This window comes from Sylvia atricapilla, chromosome 5, assembly GCF_009819655.1.
Source record: "Sylvia atricapilla isolate bSylAtr1 chromosome 5, bSylAtr1.pri, whole genome shotgun sequence".
Taxonomy (NCBI): domain Eukaryota; kingdom Metazoa; phylum Chordata; class Aves; order Passeriformes; family Sylviidae; genus Sylvia; species Sylvia atricapilla.
This window is the reverse complement of record NC_089144.1, coordinates 53,807,894-53,824,503: the sequence shown is the minus strand read 5'-3', so window position 1 is coordinate 53,824,503 and position 16,610 is coordinate 53,807,894. Positions and strand designations below refer to the sequence as shown.

At 41.4% G+C, this 16,610-nt stretch overlaps 1 protein-coding gene across 1 annotated transcript in view; it reads right to left on the bottom strand.

Moving 5' to 3' along the window:
• LMO3 (LIM domain only 3) overlaps nt 1-16,610 on the bottom strand; it is a 60,769-nt gene that overhangs the window by 25,774 nt on the left and 18,385 nt on the right. Inside the window, 1 exon segment of the mRNA XM_066319529.1 lies at nt 10,667-10,672. Coding sequence (XP_066175626.1) covers nt 10,667-10,672 — 6 coding nt within the window.

Sequence of the window (16,610 nt, the reverse complement as noted above, 5' to 3'; positions counted from 1 at the left end):
GCGGCCGAATCGCCGTCTGGAGGCCGCCCCACGCCGGGAGCAGCAGGGCTTTTCACACCTGATGGGGCTCCATCTCCATCAGGTTGTGTTAGGAAAGGGATGTGTTACAGGGTGGGAGCCCACACCCCGTGCCAGCGGTGCCCGTGGCGGGGAATTGCTGCTCCCCAGCTTTCCTGAAGGAAGCAAACGTGCCCGGGCAGTGGAGGCATGCCTTGCCAGAGGCAGGAGTTGACGGCTCCCATCTCACAGCCCACCTTCATCTCCCCTCCAGAAGATCAGGAGGGCTCTTCTCAGATAGAGGAATTAATTCTTTGTGCTGAACGGATATGTGCAAAAGTGTTCTGGAAAGGAGGGTGTTTGGGAGCTCCTGCCTTTGTTCAAAGACTCCCAAAAAAGGGGGAGTTTTAGCAAAGCTTTGGACTCCAGCCATCAACTCCCGAGTGCTTCCAGCTGCCCTGCAGGACTGGAAAGGCACAAGCCTTCCTTGGAGAGGAACAGAGACTGAAGAGGGGGGATTTGGAACACAAAGCACTATAAAATGGTGAACTCTCAGGCTTTTCAATCATGGTGGGCTGCCTGATTGTCTTCTACACTCCTGAAAATCCCCCTCATCAGCAGTTTGATCAAGGTGACAGAGACAGTCTGGGATTTAATCCCATCTAGGATTAAAACTCCACAGTTCCTGCCCCACGGTCCTCAGCATGCATCTACTTTAAAATAGAGAAGTTCTTATTTTTCCATACTGTCAGGAGATGCGGCCACAATGTGGTCAAGGTTGTCTTGTCAATTTATCTGTTATTTATGTAGAGCAGGGGCCTCCTGAGATGCACTGAGGTAAAATTTAAGCTGAGGAGGAAATATAGCAGGATGGGAGTTGTCAGCCTCTGAAATTCAGTGGAGACACTCACAGGCAAACGTTTAGGGGGATATAATAAAAGCTCTAGTAAATTTTTCCTAAACAGCATACATTGTTATATGATGATATGAAAGCAGGCTCTATAGGACTATCAAATCCAGACTTTATTTCTCTTCATATTCTACTTATTCAGATTTAAAGAAGGTCTGCACCAAGTCAGGGCATAGCAAGAAAACATGATTTAGAGGAAAAAAATATTGGATAGAGACTGAAAGGCATTATATGGAGAGTATTTCCATATTTACTTTGAAATTTCTTGGGAAACCTGAGCTAGCTTTGGTTTTTTTCAGAAATAATAAAAAAAACCTAACAGACAAACCAAACCCACATCAGACCCAACACATCTACTACTTTGCATAAGTCTCTTTCCCCCTGAAACTTAGGGAACCTTCTGTGAGAAATATCTATCTGTGGCTTTAATATGGATTTTTTTGATAGAAATATGAAGAGAGAACAGTAGAGGGAAAATCTCAAAAGCATCAGCAAAAATCATTACATGAGAGATGGCATCTAGCTGTAGATCACATGTGCTGTATATATTGTACTATACTCTGCCTTTCACATATTTTTAAATGGGGCTCATCAAATTACATCTCAGACATGACAAGAGATAACTATGGAGATTGGGATGAAATCTTCCTCCACCTGCAATGTCCCTAACTCCAGAAAATCTTGACAAACTCAGCAAAAGTTGCCTCAGTCTGTTTCACCACGCTCCCTCTCAAACCGGTTCCTCTGCTCCTGTCGCCAGAGACCAGATATGGCAGATTAAAACACTATGTCAAAGCCAGCATTCCTGGGCATCAGTCTGGGGAAGGGGAAACGAGGATTTTGTTTGGTTTCTCCTGCTGTTATGACTCTGAGGCCCTGAGGATGAGCTGATACTCCAGCTCATCCCTTGCCTGCCTGTTGCAGCAGTGAGCAGCAGGCGCTGCTGTGAGCACAGCCAGGCTGCAGTGATGGGGAGGATGGGAGAGCAGAAAGTGTGAATGAAGCAATCCTGCTCCACTGAGGTGCCCGTGAGGGTAAATGCATCCTGCTCTGGACTCTCTTTGCGATACCCCAGCCTTGCTCTAGGGCTGGGGCAGGCTGCTGAAGTCAAGGAGGTGTGTTACTGCCACAGTTTGACGAACGGGGCAGAAGCAGATTGAATCGGTCACAGAATTTCATGTGCTCTGCCCAACACAGCAGCCCGTTGGACCTCCTTGTTGCTCTGTGTCCATGGCTATACATCTTCCCATGTGTGCATCTCCGTGTGTTTCTGGACACCTCTGTCGTGGAAGAAGTAGGGGAAGGTTGTGCTTAAAAATGAAAGTGCTGCTCAAATATATGCAAATGTGCAATGTGGGAGAAGGCACCCTTGGGAGGAGAGACATGAATGGCTCTGGACATTTTTGTGCCCTTCCTCCAAACTTGAAGTCACCCTGGGTTTGTGACTGTATGTCCCCTTCCCTGGGGAAATATACCCTGCCATAGCTGCAGCAAAGCCCAGTCAGGTCTGTCCTGGCACCGGTACCAGCCACCGTTGCTCCATAAAGCATCTGAAAAATATTCCACCAACACACATTCCCATGCATGCCACCCACTCATAACCTTAAAAGAAGTCTGGCAGCACTGAAGGAGTATTCTCTATTTTTCTTCACCTTTGGAGGCCCTTTGTGTCAGTGTAGAGAAGATTTTTAGATGCTGTCCAACCAAAAATGAGCTGCTTCTCCAAGCCATTGCTGGTGACCTGACTGAAGCACAGTTAACATTTTCAGTATCCCTGCTCCAGTACTGTAAACCTCAAGTTCCAAAATACACCCGTCAGAGAAACAGGAAATAGTGAAGATCACAGAGGTGCCTAACTCAGTCCTTTCCGTCCTGTTTCTGCCATCCTGTTTTTCATATAAATAATTAGATAAAATGCTAACTTGGATTGCAGATCTTTTATTTATTCCTCCCTACAACTCTTCAGTCTTTTGTCTTTGTCTGTTTCTACCTCATTCTATTCATCTTACCTCCTTTTTATTGCTATTTCTTTTATTGTTACCTTTCTCTATTATTCACACTTTTTTTGTTTCTGCCAGGTCCATCCCTGTGCATTTTTACCCACTCTCACTTAACACATCATACTTTTGCATAGATCCAAATTCACCATTCACTCCAGATTTCAAGCCTCATCTTCCACTGGAGTGCATTCTCCTTCTAGCTCTGGTTACATTTCAGGAATAAAACTTCTTCTAAATTGCAGTGTGGGACTTCCAATACTTCCAGTCTGATAGTTACCAACACATCTGAGGATTAAAAGATGTATTTGGCACGGTCACCATAACAAATTTAGGACATGTTCCATTGATCCTCTGTCTTTTCTATCACCTGTGAAGTTAGGTGGGAAGTGTTTTTAGGGGAGTTGGAACTATATGATATTTAAGGTGTCTCCCAACCCGAATTATTCTATGATTTTATGACTCTGGGATTCTTGGCAGCTTAATACTCACATCCTTAAAGTCAGCATTAAGGATGATCAGTGGTGATAGATGAAGCAATGGGGGAATCTTTCCCTTTCTATAACCAACTACTGGTTGTAAGAGCTGTAAGGGAGGGGATTAGGACAGTCCTCTTTAGAAAGGAGCCCACCAAAGTCTTATTTATTAATGCAGTGAGAATGGTTATAAGGGATTCCTGTTCATAATTTGCTGTTGTAATTGGCTCCTCCACTGGACCCACTGTACTCTTACCTCTGGCAGTACACAGCCAACTAGACAAAGCTCAAGCTGCAGCAGTTCTCAGCCCTGCACAGCACAGTTATTCCCGATTTCTTGAAAAAAAAAATTGTCGTACGGCTTGACATTAGGAGTTTTGGGGTGTAACTTGGGATTCTGAGAAACACAAAATTCTCAGAGTTTTCTCATGTCCAAATTCTTTGGAAATCTAGCCTCGAGCTCTTCATTTTGATGTGGTTCATTTTAGCATGAGAGGGCAACTTGAGATGATTTTAATTTAAAAAAAAAAAAAGAAAAAGAAAATTATCCTCTTTACAGACATGCACGTAGAGGGGAAAATAATAAGGCCAAAGCCCTTCATGATACATTTTAATTGAAGCTGGAGGAGTATTAATCAGAGGGCAGGGAGACGTTTCAGAACAATCAGTTATACATCAGATATGAAGCACACCCAAGGCCAGCTCTGTGTGGTAGGACACAGAGAGTGAGCCTTGCAAACCAATAGTGTGGCAGTAACCCACAAAAGCCTGGTCTGCCCTGCTAAACCCAGCATTTCCCTTCCAAAGCACAGCTTAATGCAGCCACTGCTCAGCAGGGGTTTTGTCACCTGCTGCCCCATACAAGCAAAAAGCTGCTTTTCCCTCTAACTTTTCCCAAAAGTTCTACGAAGGAATTTCCCCACTGTTCGTTTACAAATATTAAATTGATCTGAAATTATGGATGGGTTATTCACACAGATAATGGCCACAAATTCTGCCACGTGTTCCTTATGTACCTGCTAGCAAACCCACAGGGGTAAGAGGTGCTATTTCTGACTGAGCTGACAAAAATCCTGCCAGTCTAAAAAATTTACAAACTGTGTTTGTACAAATACGAGTTATCTACTCATACTAGATGGATTCATTGTACTGATACAATATATTCTTATTAGGAGTATTTTGCCAATATTGAATGCCAATATTTCTAGAAGGACAAGTTTTCACAGTGTTGAATAATCCCTAGTTCTATATAGAAAAGATTGCAGACTTCAGAGAGATGAATCATATCCACACCAATTTCCTGGATCGGACCATGTGTTACCACACTGCAAGAGTCTGTCTGGGAAAAAAACCCCAAACTTATGTGCAAATGGAACAAATGTCTGATACCAGGGAGAAGTGTTTTATCCTAATGTAAAAGCCTGCTTGTTAACTAGGCTTTGCTTAGCATTTTTATTTTTATTTAGATTGTTCCCACAGGCCTGTTAAATTCCCTTACTCTTAAAACTAATTAAAGGGTATTTTAATTATCCAAGATATCTCAATTCATAGATTATAAAATATAGAAAGAAAAAAACCACCCATAGTGTGGAGTAATAATGTGCAGCATATTGCAGTTAGAGCTATTTCCCCTGCATCATTGCTCTATAATTCCATAGTTTTCCATATTTGCTATTTATTTCCAAAACAAATGCTGCTTTCAGCTTATTTTGATTCCATACTCTTTTCCAACAAAAAGGGTTTTTGTGTGCCATCAAGTAGTATTTGGATTTTTACATAATCACGGCATCTCTGAGGCAGACCTGAAATTCCAGAATCAGTGAACACATAAGAAAGCACAGGACAGAAATTCACATTTGCACCTGTGTTTGTTTCAACGGTGTAAATGGCTGGTTTATAATCACTGAATATTTGCAAACAGCTCGACTAAAATGCTTCCTGGCACAGACATTAGCTGAAATTAAATATCGCACACTATCCTTGGAATGAAGGCTTTTTTCTACCAATAACTGAGGCCATACATGGAAAGCTATAGACACCACAATCAGATCATCGCAATTAGAAAAAAAAAAAAAAGACAAAATTCTATGTTCAAAAGAATTCAGTTGAAAATTTAGTGATCTCACATTTAATCAATTAATTGTAGGCAGAAAAAAAGCTGCCACATTTCTGAGTTTTCTGTCATATTCATCATCTACCATGATAAAGAAAAGCAGGAAGGAGAATCACAGATCAAATCTATGATTGTTGAACTTATTGTGTTAAGAGAAGCTGATATGACAGCTGAAAAGCAGGAAAAAAAATCCCAAACAGTTTTTATTCCTAGGGTGATTTATTTCTGTGCTCTCCTAGAATCTGTAACAAGGATCTGTTTCAGTGAGAGCAGCTAAAGTTAGGCAAAACCTCACTCCTTGTGCCCAACACCTACCCCTGAACTAATTCTTTTAGGCAGGCTTAGGAAGAGGAGGAAAGCCAGCTTCCAGAACAGATGGGGTAAGGGTAACAACTTTCAGTTCCTCACTTGGAGTGCCAAACAAAGAGACACAAGTCATTCTGTGGGCTGGTCCTTTCATAACCACGAGCCCTGTACAGGGTTCCTGCAGTAAAGGGGCTCCATGGAAGCATTTTCCTGCTGAGCCACAGTCACAGCATTGATGGAAAAACACACACCACCCTCAGCAACAGCACCTGCACACAAGTACTAGCCGGTGTACAAAACAGAGTCACAGCAAGGGCTCCCTGGTTTACGAGGGAAGAAGCTTTGAGTTGCTGTATCATATCACTAAATCGCGAGCATTTCTGCAAAAAGTAGTATAAATTTTTAAACAAGAAAAAGCTCTTATTGTGCTCAGTAGGTTCATTTGTATTAGGAAGATTTGCAGGACTGGCATCAAATGGGCAATAGTCATTATCCTCTTTCTCTCTCTCTCTTGGTTGTTTTTTTTTTTTTTTTTTTTTTGTGTGTGTGTGTGTGTGTTTTGTTTTGTTTTGTTTACACACGTGTGTGTGGAATCATAGAATCACAGAAGTTTGGGTTGGAAAGGACATTAAAGATCATCTAGTTCCAAGCCCCCACCATGCACAGGGACACAGAAGAGTGTATCCACACTACAGTAAGCAGAAAATGTAAAAATGTAAAAAATACACCTTAAGGAGGGGGATTTAATTTTTTTTTATTGTTCAAGTTTTTTTGTGAATGCTCAACAGCTTTATCATCTTCTACTAGTTTCTGCTCTTCTAATTATAACAAGTCACTTCTCTAGTGACTTGTCTGGCATGACAAAGTCTTCAGACTGAACCAGCCGTGCAACCTTTTGCAATTCCCGCACTACTTCAGATGCAACCATCCCTTCCTCTGTCCCTTGCAGAGGCATGATGAGGGCCCCACGCAGGCCTCAGCACCATTGCTACTGAAATCAATTCAAATTTGCAATTTGAAATCAAGGCACCAGACAAACATAGGTGAAATCAGCAAAACTAGGGAAAGCATAAAAAGCGATGAAAAATAAGGAATAGTTCTGATGGGGGTGGTAAGCACCGTGCACTAACACTTTATTCATACATAAATTGCAAGGAGATTTCTACAGTTGTTTTTACGTGGTGGGTTTTTACCACCCTCTGTGGTTTCACCCTCCCAGCAGCTTCTTGGTCTTTGGAAATTAAAGATATATGAAATATGTCTGGAATATATGTTCATCTGTTCTGAGCTGCTGGTTCCAAGTGTATGTCCAATTCCACAGTGAATCCATTTATAATTTTTTTTCCACCCTCAGTATTTTTTGGGGTCGTTTCCCAACACTCACTGGTGACCTTTCCCCATGGTGGAGTAGTTCAACAGCCGGCCAGATGTGAGAATGCTGGAAAGGTTAATTGCTCTTTCTTTGAGGTTTTATCCAAAAACGTTGCTGTTCTGTGTTTATACTTGTACTACTGTTTCACCTACAGTGATCACTACTATAAAAGTAGAAGCTCTCCATACAGGAAATTCAGAAAAAAAATATGCGTATATATATTTGAAATAAAAGGGGTTTTTTTTAAAAAAATGCAAAAATTCTGTTTGCACAGTGTGTGAGACAGAATTTAAAAAACCAAACCCTACAGTTAAAAATTATGTTGAAATATTGAGTAATATTAATTCAGACTGGAACTCCCACACATTGCAGAATTCAGAACCTGCAAATAAAATTGACTACAAAACCAAAATTGGCTTTGTTGACTTTTATTGCCTTAATATCTGAGAAATGTAAAAAGCAAAGGGAAAAAGTACGAATAGCAAAAGAAAATGGTTTTCAGACCTGTGTTTGTAATAAACAAATAATTTGTAATAGAAATATTTCTTTAGAGCATGCAGTAGAACTTAAATTTGGCAGCACCTCTTTCAAACTCAGTTGAAATCATGTGTAAAATAAATTTATTTCTTCAACAATAATCTATTAACTTGGAAGTTTAACTACTATTTAGGCCTTGATACCACAAATATTCAAGTGATGACATCACTTAATACAATTTTATACACAGAACCACCTCCAGGCTCAGTGTTCAGAAATTCAGACACCTTCAAAGGACAACTTCTAGATGTGCTTTAAAAGGCACATACGGGCTTGCAATAATTTCATGGCAGGAGGGTTAAGAATTAATTCATACAAATAGTGTTATATTATCGGCAAACTTCAGGAATATAACTATATCATTAGGGAATTATTTCTAGGGGATTTTTTGTTTGTTTGTTTGCTTTTTTGTACAGAGGTGAATATATTAATTTCACCATCAGCACAGTAAAATGTTCTTTCAGTGGCTGAAATAAGGCTGTTACAAGAGGGGAAAGGAATAAGTATGGAATAACAACAAAAATATTTAAGCCTCTTATTATACTGATGGAATAAAAAACCCTTTCTTCGTTATTATGTTTACTTATTTTTTGTGACTTTCTTGTACCTCATGACCACACGTAATTAATGAAAAATGCAGTTTGTCCCTGGGTGATATCAGAGAATTTCCCACATGTTTTTCCATGTAAAATAAGAAGCATCTGAATAAATGCTCACTTTTAAAAAATGACCTACTATACATGTTCTATTGCTTAAATCTTTCAATTCCTCTCATCTCTTGGGAAGATTTTGGGTTGATGAACACAAAAATATGATATTCTGAGGGGGAAAAAAAAGAGCATCCTCCCATCCACGAACCCCATCTCCTATTTCAAGTGTAAAAACAAGAGTTGATTTCCCAAAAAAATCTCCAAATAAGGAGCTTGCCCCAGAGCATCTGTCTGTTAAATGTGAGAGTTCTGTGTCCACTCATTCCAAACCCCACGTTTGTATTGTTGGGATAAACAGCCTGGTGGGTATCCCCTGCCTTTCCTGCAGCATCCAGGCACCCCAACATCGCCACACATAACTCAGAATCGAACCTGCTGGGGAGTTTCCAAGCTCTGAGGGCTCAGACAACTCATATTTTACACTTTGCCTGACCTATCAGATACAGACATAACTGTTTATCTTCTGCATAAGCATCGTCCAGTCAGTGCTTGAAAAGTTAAAACTTCTTCACCAAGTTGTGATTTTGCCAAATAATTTCAGAAGACAGATAATAACCAAATGGCTTATTAATACCCCATATATATATGTTATATGGGGTTATATATCATGAACTAGCAAACGGGAATTTGCAATGAGGAACTGGGAAGGGACAAATAAATTCTAGATCCAAATTAGTTACCAATAAGTTGACTACTATTAACTTAAAGCCAACATCTGATGATTTAACTGTGTAAGGTTAGCCGCAGCACAGCATTTGCTCACAGTGAGCTGCTAATCTCACTCTGCTTCTAAAACCAAAGACAAATTTGGAGGAATGCACATACTGATTCAAATTAACCCGGACTCGCTATTCATTTTATGAAAAGTTCTGGGCGTGCCTTGCATCCAAAAGCAACAATTGGTTATGCACTGTGGTGATACAGTGCTCCACAGCAGAACTGTTTTAAAACCTGAAGCATTCCTAAACTGTTTCACTTAAACATTTCTGCAATAAAATCTTATTGAACTGTTGCTTTTATTAATTTTTGACTCACTGGAGACCAAGTGAATGCAAGTTGATTTTTTTCTTTTTTCCCTTCTGTGTTTTTTTTTTTTTTTTTTTTTTTTTTTTTTTTAACTTTACCTACTACTAGAAAATAAACTATCCCTCTTTTTTTAATAAAACCATGGCCTTGAGTTTTGGCCCCTTAATAGTAGCCTACATGGTCGACTACCCTTGGTGTTAAATTTTCTTAAATTGTATTTCTGTCAGTATATCATTTTTTTAAGCAATGGACCCTATAATAGCAAGCTCTGTTCTGTCAGGAGTACATTTTAACAGCGTGACACAAGTATTTTTCACTACAGGAGACAAACAATGATATGTATTACATGCAGTAAACATTGCCTTTGGTACATAGGGTTCTCTTAGCATTCATCTGTCTAAAATTTCATTGTGTCCTGCACAGGGAAAAAAAAAATAAAAGCTGCCTCTCATTATCTATTGCCGAGGGCTGTAGGTTTGTAAAGTGCCAACAATGCATTGTCACATTTCTCACAAAACAAGGGCTTGATTGAATATTACAAGAGCAGTAGAGACCCAGCAAGGTGGATTAAGGGGTATTTTAATAGTGAAAACAAAATAACAAACCTTTCACTGAGCTGCTCTAACTAACAGTATTGTAATCAATTTTCTTTTTTTTTTTTTTTTTTTTTTTTTTTTTTTCCCCTTAAAACTGGCCCCCTTTCCCCAAAACAAGTAAGGACTAGAATTTCATAAAATAAAGACGTTTTGCACTTAATAGCATCCTGGCTAGAGGACAGGAAAAATGGCAATTTTTCTGTGGGAGATGCATCCAACCCTGTGATTTTACAGAACAAGGACTGCGACTGCAAAATTCACAGTGAATTTACGTAGCGGCTGCAGTTCAATAGTTAATCAGATTATTGTACTCTCAGTTACTTGGGAAAACAAGTTTTCCAGTGCTCATGCACACAAAGTACCCTTTACGTACAAGGGACCACCCCTGAGAATCTTTTCTCTGAAATTTTGGTCGCACTTTAGGTGGCTGTATATGACCTCACGTGAGCCCATCTGAAGCAGGGTCAACCCGTCTTTTTGTGCATCGGGTAGGCTGGGAGTGGATTTATAACCAGCTCAACACTGGCACAATTCTCTTCTGATTCCAAAAACCAGCAGGACTGTGTGGAGCACTTTGAGAAGCCTCATCAGCTTTGCTGAGCTCAAACATGACTTTCCTGCAGCACCTTAAACTGCAGGCACCATAAATGGGCCATGTGCAGAGAATTATTCAGGAGAATAAAATCAATCAAAGTATACGAAATCACTAGGGTGAAAAGCCAGTGCGTTATTCACTTGTTAATTGATCCTTAAAAGAAATATGACTTTCCCCCCCTCTTTGGAGGTAGAATTGTCACGGTCAGAAAAAGAAAACAAGCAGGATTGACTTAATTTTATAGAGAGTTTGGGTAAATTCACTCTGCCACAAAACCATTTTCTGTTGTAGGCAAATTACTCCCAAGCTCTCAGCTGCCTCTATTTAAATGACCAGAACAGGACATTGTCTCAGCTCTAAGGGAACAGAGACCTTTGGGAGAAATCTTGCAGCCCCAGGTTCAAATGTACGGCAGAACTTCCTCCCTCAAAATCAGGAAAGGCTTTTAGTGCCAGGGAATTATTGGAAAGGGATTATCACCAGCACCGATTTAAAGGAAGCTAAAAACATCTTGGTAAGATCTTCTGGGCCAAAAGCAGAGAGGTGTGCAGCACATGCTGCAGTCTGTATACAGAGGATAAGGTTAAAACAAACGGCATGGGGAGCTGGAGAGGGAGGGAAAGAGAGAAAAGGGGAAGCAAATGTCTTTTTAAAAGGTGACAAGACTCCTTAAAAGGGTGTTATGGAAATTACCAGGGATTTCTTCTCCCTCTGAATATTTTAAATTAAAGTGCTGGCATACAAAACGTCCAGTGGATCGATCAAGGAGAGGCAGATACACAACTCTTTATCCCAGGCACATAGTTCATTTTGCATCTGATAACTGTTGGCTGTTGTCAGGGCTGTTTAATGGGTGGGGAGGGGGGGATAAAGGAAGAGAAATTTACAGCTGTTTCACAGAGACAGAGAAGAGATCATTTGCTCTACATAGCCTTCAAAAAGAAATATAGAGAGTAGCTGGCATTGGTAAATGCTGAGTTTCCTTGCCAAAGCCTGTAGCCTTATGAGATTCTCTGTGCATCTTCTCAGCCGAGCTGAAGAAGGTTTGGCTGGAACAAAATTGCTTCTCACCAGCAACATCTGCTACAAGATCTGGAGATCTCTGTCATAACAAAGCCTGTTTTCAGATTCCTGCCCTCCTGTAGGTGCTGAGTGCCAGATGAAGGGGCTGGAACAGGATAAATGGACTCTGCAAGCCCTACATCCAACTGAGGGGGAATTGCCATAAGAATGGGGAAATGCAACCATAAACTCCCATCCAAGGGCCCTTCTGACAAACACTGCTTTGGCAGAACCAAAGGAGGCTCCACAACAGATGTTCTGGACAGACTTGTCAACATTATGCTGAGTTCCTTGGCAGTGCAGGTCTGTAAGTGCACAAAAATAACTCCAAGATTCTTAGGTTGAAATTTCAGCACTGGGTGCAAAAATTCCTGTTTTTTGTTAAGGAAACTTCCCTGTCCAACCATGCAGGAGCCACTCTGGCAGCCAGCCTCCTGAGCTGGAAGCAAAGCCCATTTGGGGCAGCCCCAGTGACCTGACAGGGATGGTTCCCCACACACCCCACACTCACACAGCCTGAGCAGGTTGCCCACAGCAGAGTCTTGGGTGTCTGGATCCATGAAGCAATTTATTCATGGTGCAGTAACACAGAAACTGTTTGAGCTGGTGCCTCTGAGGAGGGGCCCCTAACTAAAGAGCCCCTGGGCTTTTTGCCCCCTCACAGTCCGAGCTCAAGAACTCTCTGATGGTTTCCTGCTGAGCCGTGGGCTCCTGCCTTTCTCTGAGTACCCACAGGTCCTCTGTTATTCGAAGCAGAGCTACCTGCACTGGCTGTGCTCCTCCACACATTTAACTCTTTCCTAACTAGTATGTATGGGCTCTGGTAGGACCTGTCTGATGAGGTTCCCACCAGCACTTCCCTCACCCTGACAGAAAGAAGCTGTAAAACTGGAAAATGTAGGCTGGGAATGCAGGGAAAGGACATGGAGCAGAATGGTACTGGAGTACAGGAGGACAGCAAGAAAAATAACAGTATCAGGGAGGCTGAGAGAGAATCTTATGTGTTGCCACATCAACCAACATTGCTCAGAGAGCTACTGCCCAGAGCCTTCCCTGCTTTGCCCATCCAGTCAGATCTGCAGCCTGACCTCTCCCAATTTCTCACAGAGGGGGTAGAGGGGGTGGGGGGGGGGGGGGGGAAGAGGTTTCAGCTACATTTCTCTATGCACCAAAAAGAAAAAAAAAAAAAAAGAGTAATTATTTGACCCATTTTCACTCCTTCATTTCTAAAGAACATAATGTTGAGGCATCAGTGACAACTGTCTCTTTAACACAGCTGATCTATAAGGACTGCCAGGTAATTAGGTTGCTTGATTTCTTAAGACTACAGAAAGAGCCAGGAAGCCCATAGTGGGCACACGTGCCATAATTGCTGTGTAACAAGATGCTCATCCATCTGTCCAGAGTCCTGTGTATCCATTCACTCAAGCTCCTCTGACAGACTCAGAAGGCCAATCTGACTTGTGCATTCATAGGTGACATTGCTAGAAGAGGTTTGCCCCCACCTGCTTTTTACTATAGCAATTAAATATTCATGCATTTGCTACAAAGCTTCTAAAGAAGATGAGAAATACTCATAAAAGTAGATTTAAATCACCTCATCTTTAGCATTTCATCCCAGACACTTCGCAATGGCTGGAAAAGGTGTTGACTACTGCTAAATAAATGCACGTGGGAGGTAAAAAACAGAGACAAATTTCACATGCTGCTCACAGCTCTGTATCAGTGCAACAGCCTAATGTGAAACAGAGTCCTTGGCTTAGCGCTACCATGAGACTTTCATGTGCAGACCAAAGACAAAGCTGGGGACCTGCTCACCTCCCGTGTGCATCAAGCTCATAGCAGTGGGAGAGCAAGCAAGGAGGGGAAGCTAAAAGCAGGCTGGATTTTGCCATAGTCATTACTATGTATCCTTCATCATCCTCAGACACAACTCTTTTTCTTGTACCTGCCTGCCACAAATTTTGGGTGAAACCTTAAAAAGACACTAACATCCATTGTTAAAAACCTCACAAACTAGAAATTCTGTGCTCTAGTGCAAGCAGCGACTCGGCTTGTGGGACTTTTTGGAATCACTGCAGCAAGTCGTGAATGATGTATGAAATGAAAAATCCCTGCTCACTGCACACAATTCAGATAGTAAAATCTCCCTGGAGCATTAAAAAAAGCACTTGAACGTGTCATTTTATTTTTGTCCTGTGCCCAGAAGACTCTCTCATCTCTTCCCAAGAACATGCAGATACCTCAGCTATCACTAGAGAATGAGAAAGCTCTCTTGGAGCTAAAGTAGATGAGTTCAGTTTACACAGTGTTTCCAGGAAAAGATCCAGTGACCTGGAGCAAACCAGGCAGAATTATATTGGACTCAGGCCTTTCTCCAAACACAGGTTTTGGGTCATTTTTTAAAGTAATATCTAATCTCATCAGCCTGACTCTATAACTTGATTGACCTTTGGAGATTGCATTAAGGAAGCAACAACAGCATGCTCAATGCAGTTAGGACCATGAGGAGAAACATTTGATATAAATATCATGTGTGTGACTACATATAATTTATGTTGGGACAAATACAGCAAAATTATTTGAATTCAGGCCTTTATTCTTTTCTCACCCCTTTAGTAGAACTTTTTTCCAAGCCTGCCCTTTGGTGGTGACCTTTTAAATCTGGCCAAATGTCTGCTGCCATAATTTAGCCATCTTTTGACTTGCTGCATGCAGTGCTAGTACAATGGGATAGGAACTTTTTCTGGTGGTTTTGGAATTGTGTGGCTTTTTCTTTTGGGAGGAGGCAGAAGCTGTGGCAGCAGCAACGCAAAACACAGAGGAATGTTGGATTGCTCTCAACAAAAGGGATTTCTTCCTTACCAAAATTCCTGCATGCAGCTGACAGCCTCTATTCACACACACACACACACACACACAGAGGCCCCCCCTCATCCCTTCCTCCACATCCAAAATGACAGAAGATCTCCAGAATTAATCTTGCAGCAAAACCACTCAGTTTGGAGCACACAAACTGTCATTCTTTCCCAATCACTAAAAAGTGGGGAGTTGCCCAGTTTGCTGATGTTCATTTTGAGCAGGGGGAGGATGGAAAACTGACAGCAAATCTACAAATCTATGGAAGAGTGATCTGTCCAGATGCAGATGTCTTGGTGGCTGCATTTAGTTTGAGGAACAGAAAGCAGGGGTCCCATCTAAAGACAACTGATGTTGTCTTCTCTTGACAAGTTTTCTTAAATTTGCAATTTAATAATTTTTCCTCTCAAATTTCAGCGATGAGGAAGGACAGTCACCTACCCTGGCATGATGCATCTGTCATCTTTCAGCATGTTGGAATTTTGGGTAAAGCAGGCAAAGGGGAGCAGCTGTTAACCCTTTCACTTCTCTTGCTTCTTCACATGAACACCAGAGCTGTACCTACTCCTCCCCCTTGTAAACAGCAGAAGGAAGAAGGGACAGCGGGGATCATCAGACCCCTGCCCTGAGGGAATTTCACAGTGTATCCTCCACCCATCAGCAGTTCTGCCTTCAGCAAGCAGCTCTGCAGTGAGGATGAATTAACAAATTCAGTTTTTTTGGATTTTCTTTTTGTTGTTGTTGAAGCAAACCAAGAAGGAGACAGCAAAACCCCTGGTGATATCTGCTGTATTCCTCCTGTCAGGAAGATGCCATCTCTGGGTGTCAGCACCCAGTGTGGACGGCAAAGCACTGCTGGCAGCTCCTGTAGCAAAGGGGCTATGGAAGGGTGCTCTTCAGTGCCTTTGCTCAGCAAACACACCAGGTCCAGGCTAGGTTTGGTTTCACAAGAGGTCAGCTAGAGCTTAAGGAGCCAAAGAACCAGGGCTTAAAAGCATGGATTAAACAGTTCTTCAAAATTTTATGGTGAGAGGGTTAGTTCTTGAGCCTTGCAGGGATAGTGGTTTCCAGGCTCACAGTGACAAAAATCATGTCTTTCCACTCAGGCAAGATTTTTTTCTGGGAAACTTAACATGCTTGCAATCATTTTCTAAATCTGTTTCCTTCTCATTCCATTTTTTTTTTTTTGAGGGGGGAAGAGGGGGAATGGATAAGAAATACTTGTTCCCATACCAGCTTTTTGATACTCTGCTAAAACAACAGTATACTTGTTATATAATATTGACGGTATTGCACAAATAAGCAAATAAACCAAACAGGAGGCATGTGGGAGTTGGTGGCAAGAACTAACTTTTTCAAACAGCACACCTTAAAACCAGAAGGATGATGAGAAAGAGCTGGGTCTGAGAAGAAAAGGATTCATGGTGGTTAAATCGGACAGAATTATAAAGTGGTTGTATGTCTGCTAAATGCAACCAACTACACACGTATTTGTACAAGCACATATACAAAACAGATAAAAAAATACTTTTTCAACAGATCATGAAGAAAACTGTTTATCTGCCACCATAGTGAGATTATGTGATTAATAACAAGATTACTCAGGATAGTTAGTTCCAGAGTTATTTGTCCACACGCAGTACACACCTATCAAGACTGATAATCTGGCAAATTACAATGAATTTTTCAAATGTATATTGGCTTTTACTCAGAGTAAACCTCAGGGTTCTTGTAGGAGAGGAGGTATATTTGTACAAGGAGGTAAAAGAGGTGGATGAAAGCAAGCACCTCCTAACCACAGAAGGGAGAGGCTGTGCTTCTTGTGCTCACCTTCCAAATACCCCATGGCCAAATTGTTAAATTACTTGCACTGGGTGCTACCACCTACCCTACATATTCCAGGGGTGCTCTTACAAAACACACTTGTGTGTTTTACCTGTAATTATCAGGTGAGAATCTACAAGGGATAGGGAGAATATAGAAAGATGCTGTTCTGATGACTACAGGAAAAATCCGTGGCTGTGCTGCACTCGGGGACAGAGAGTAATTGGGAC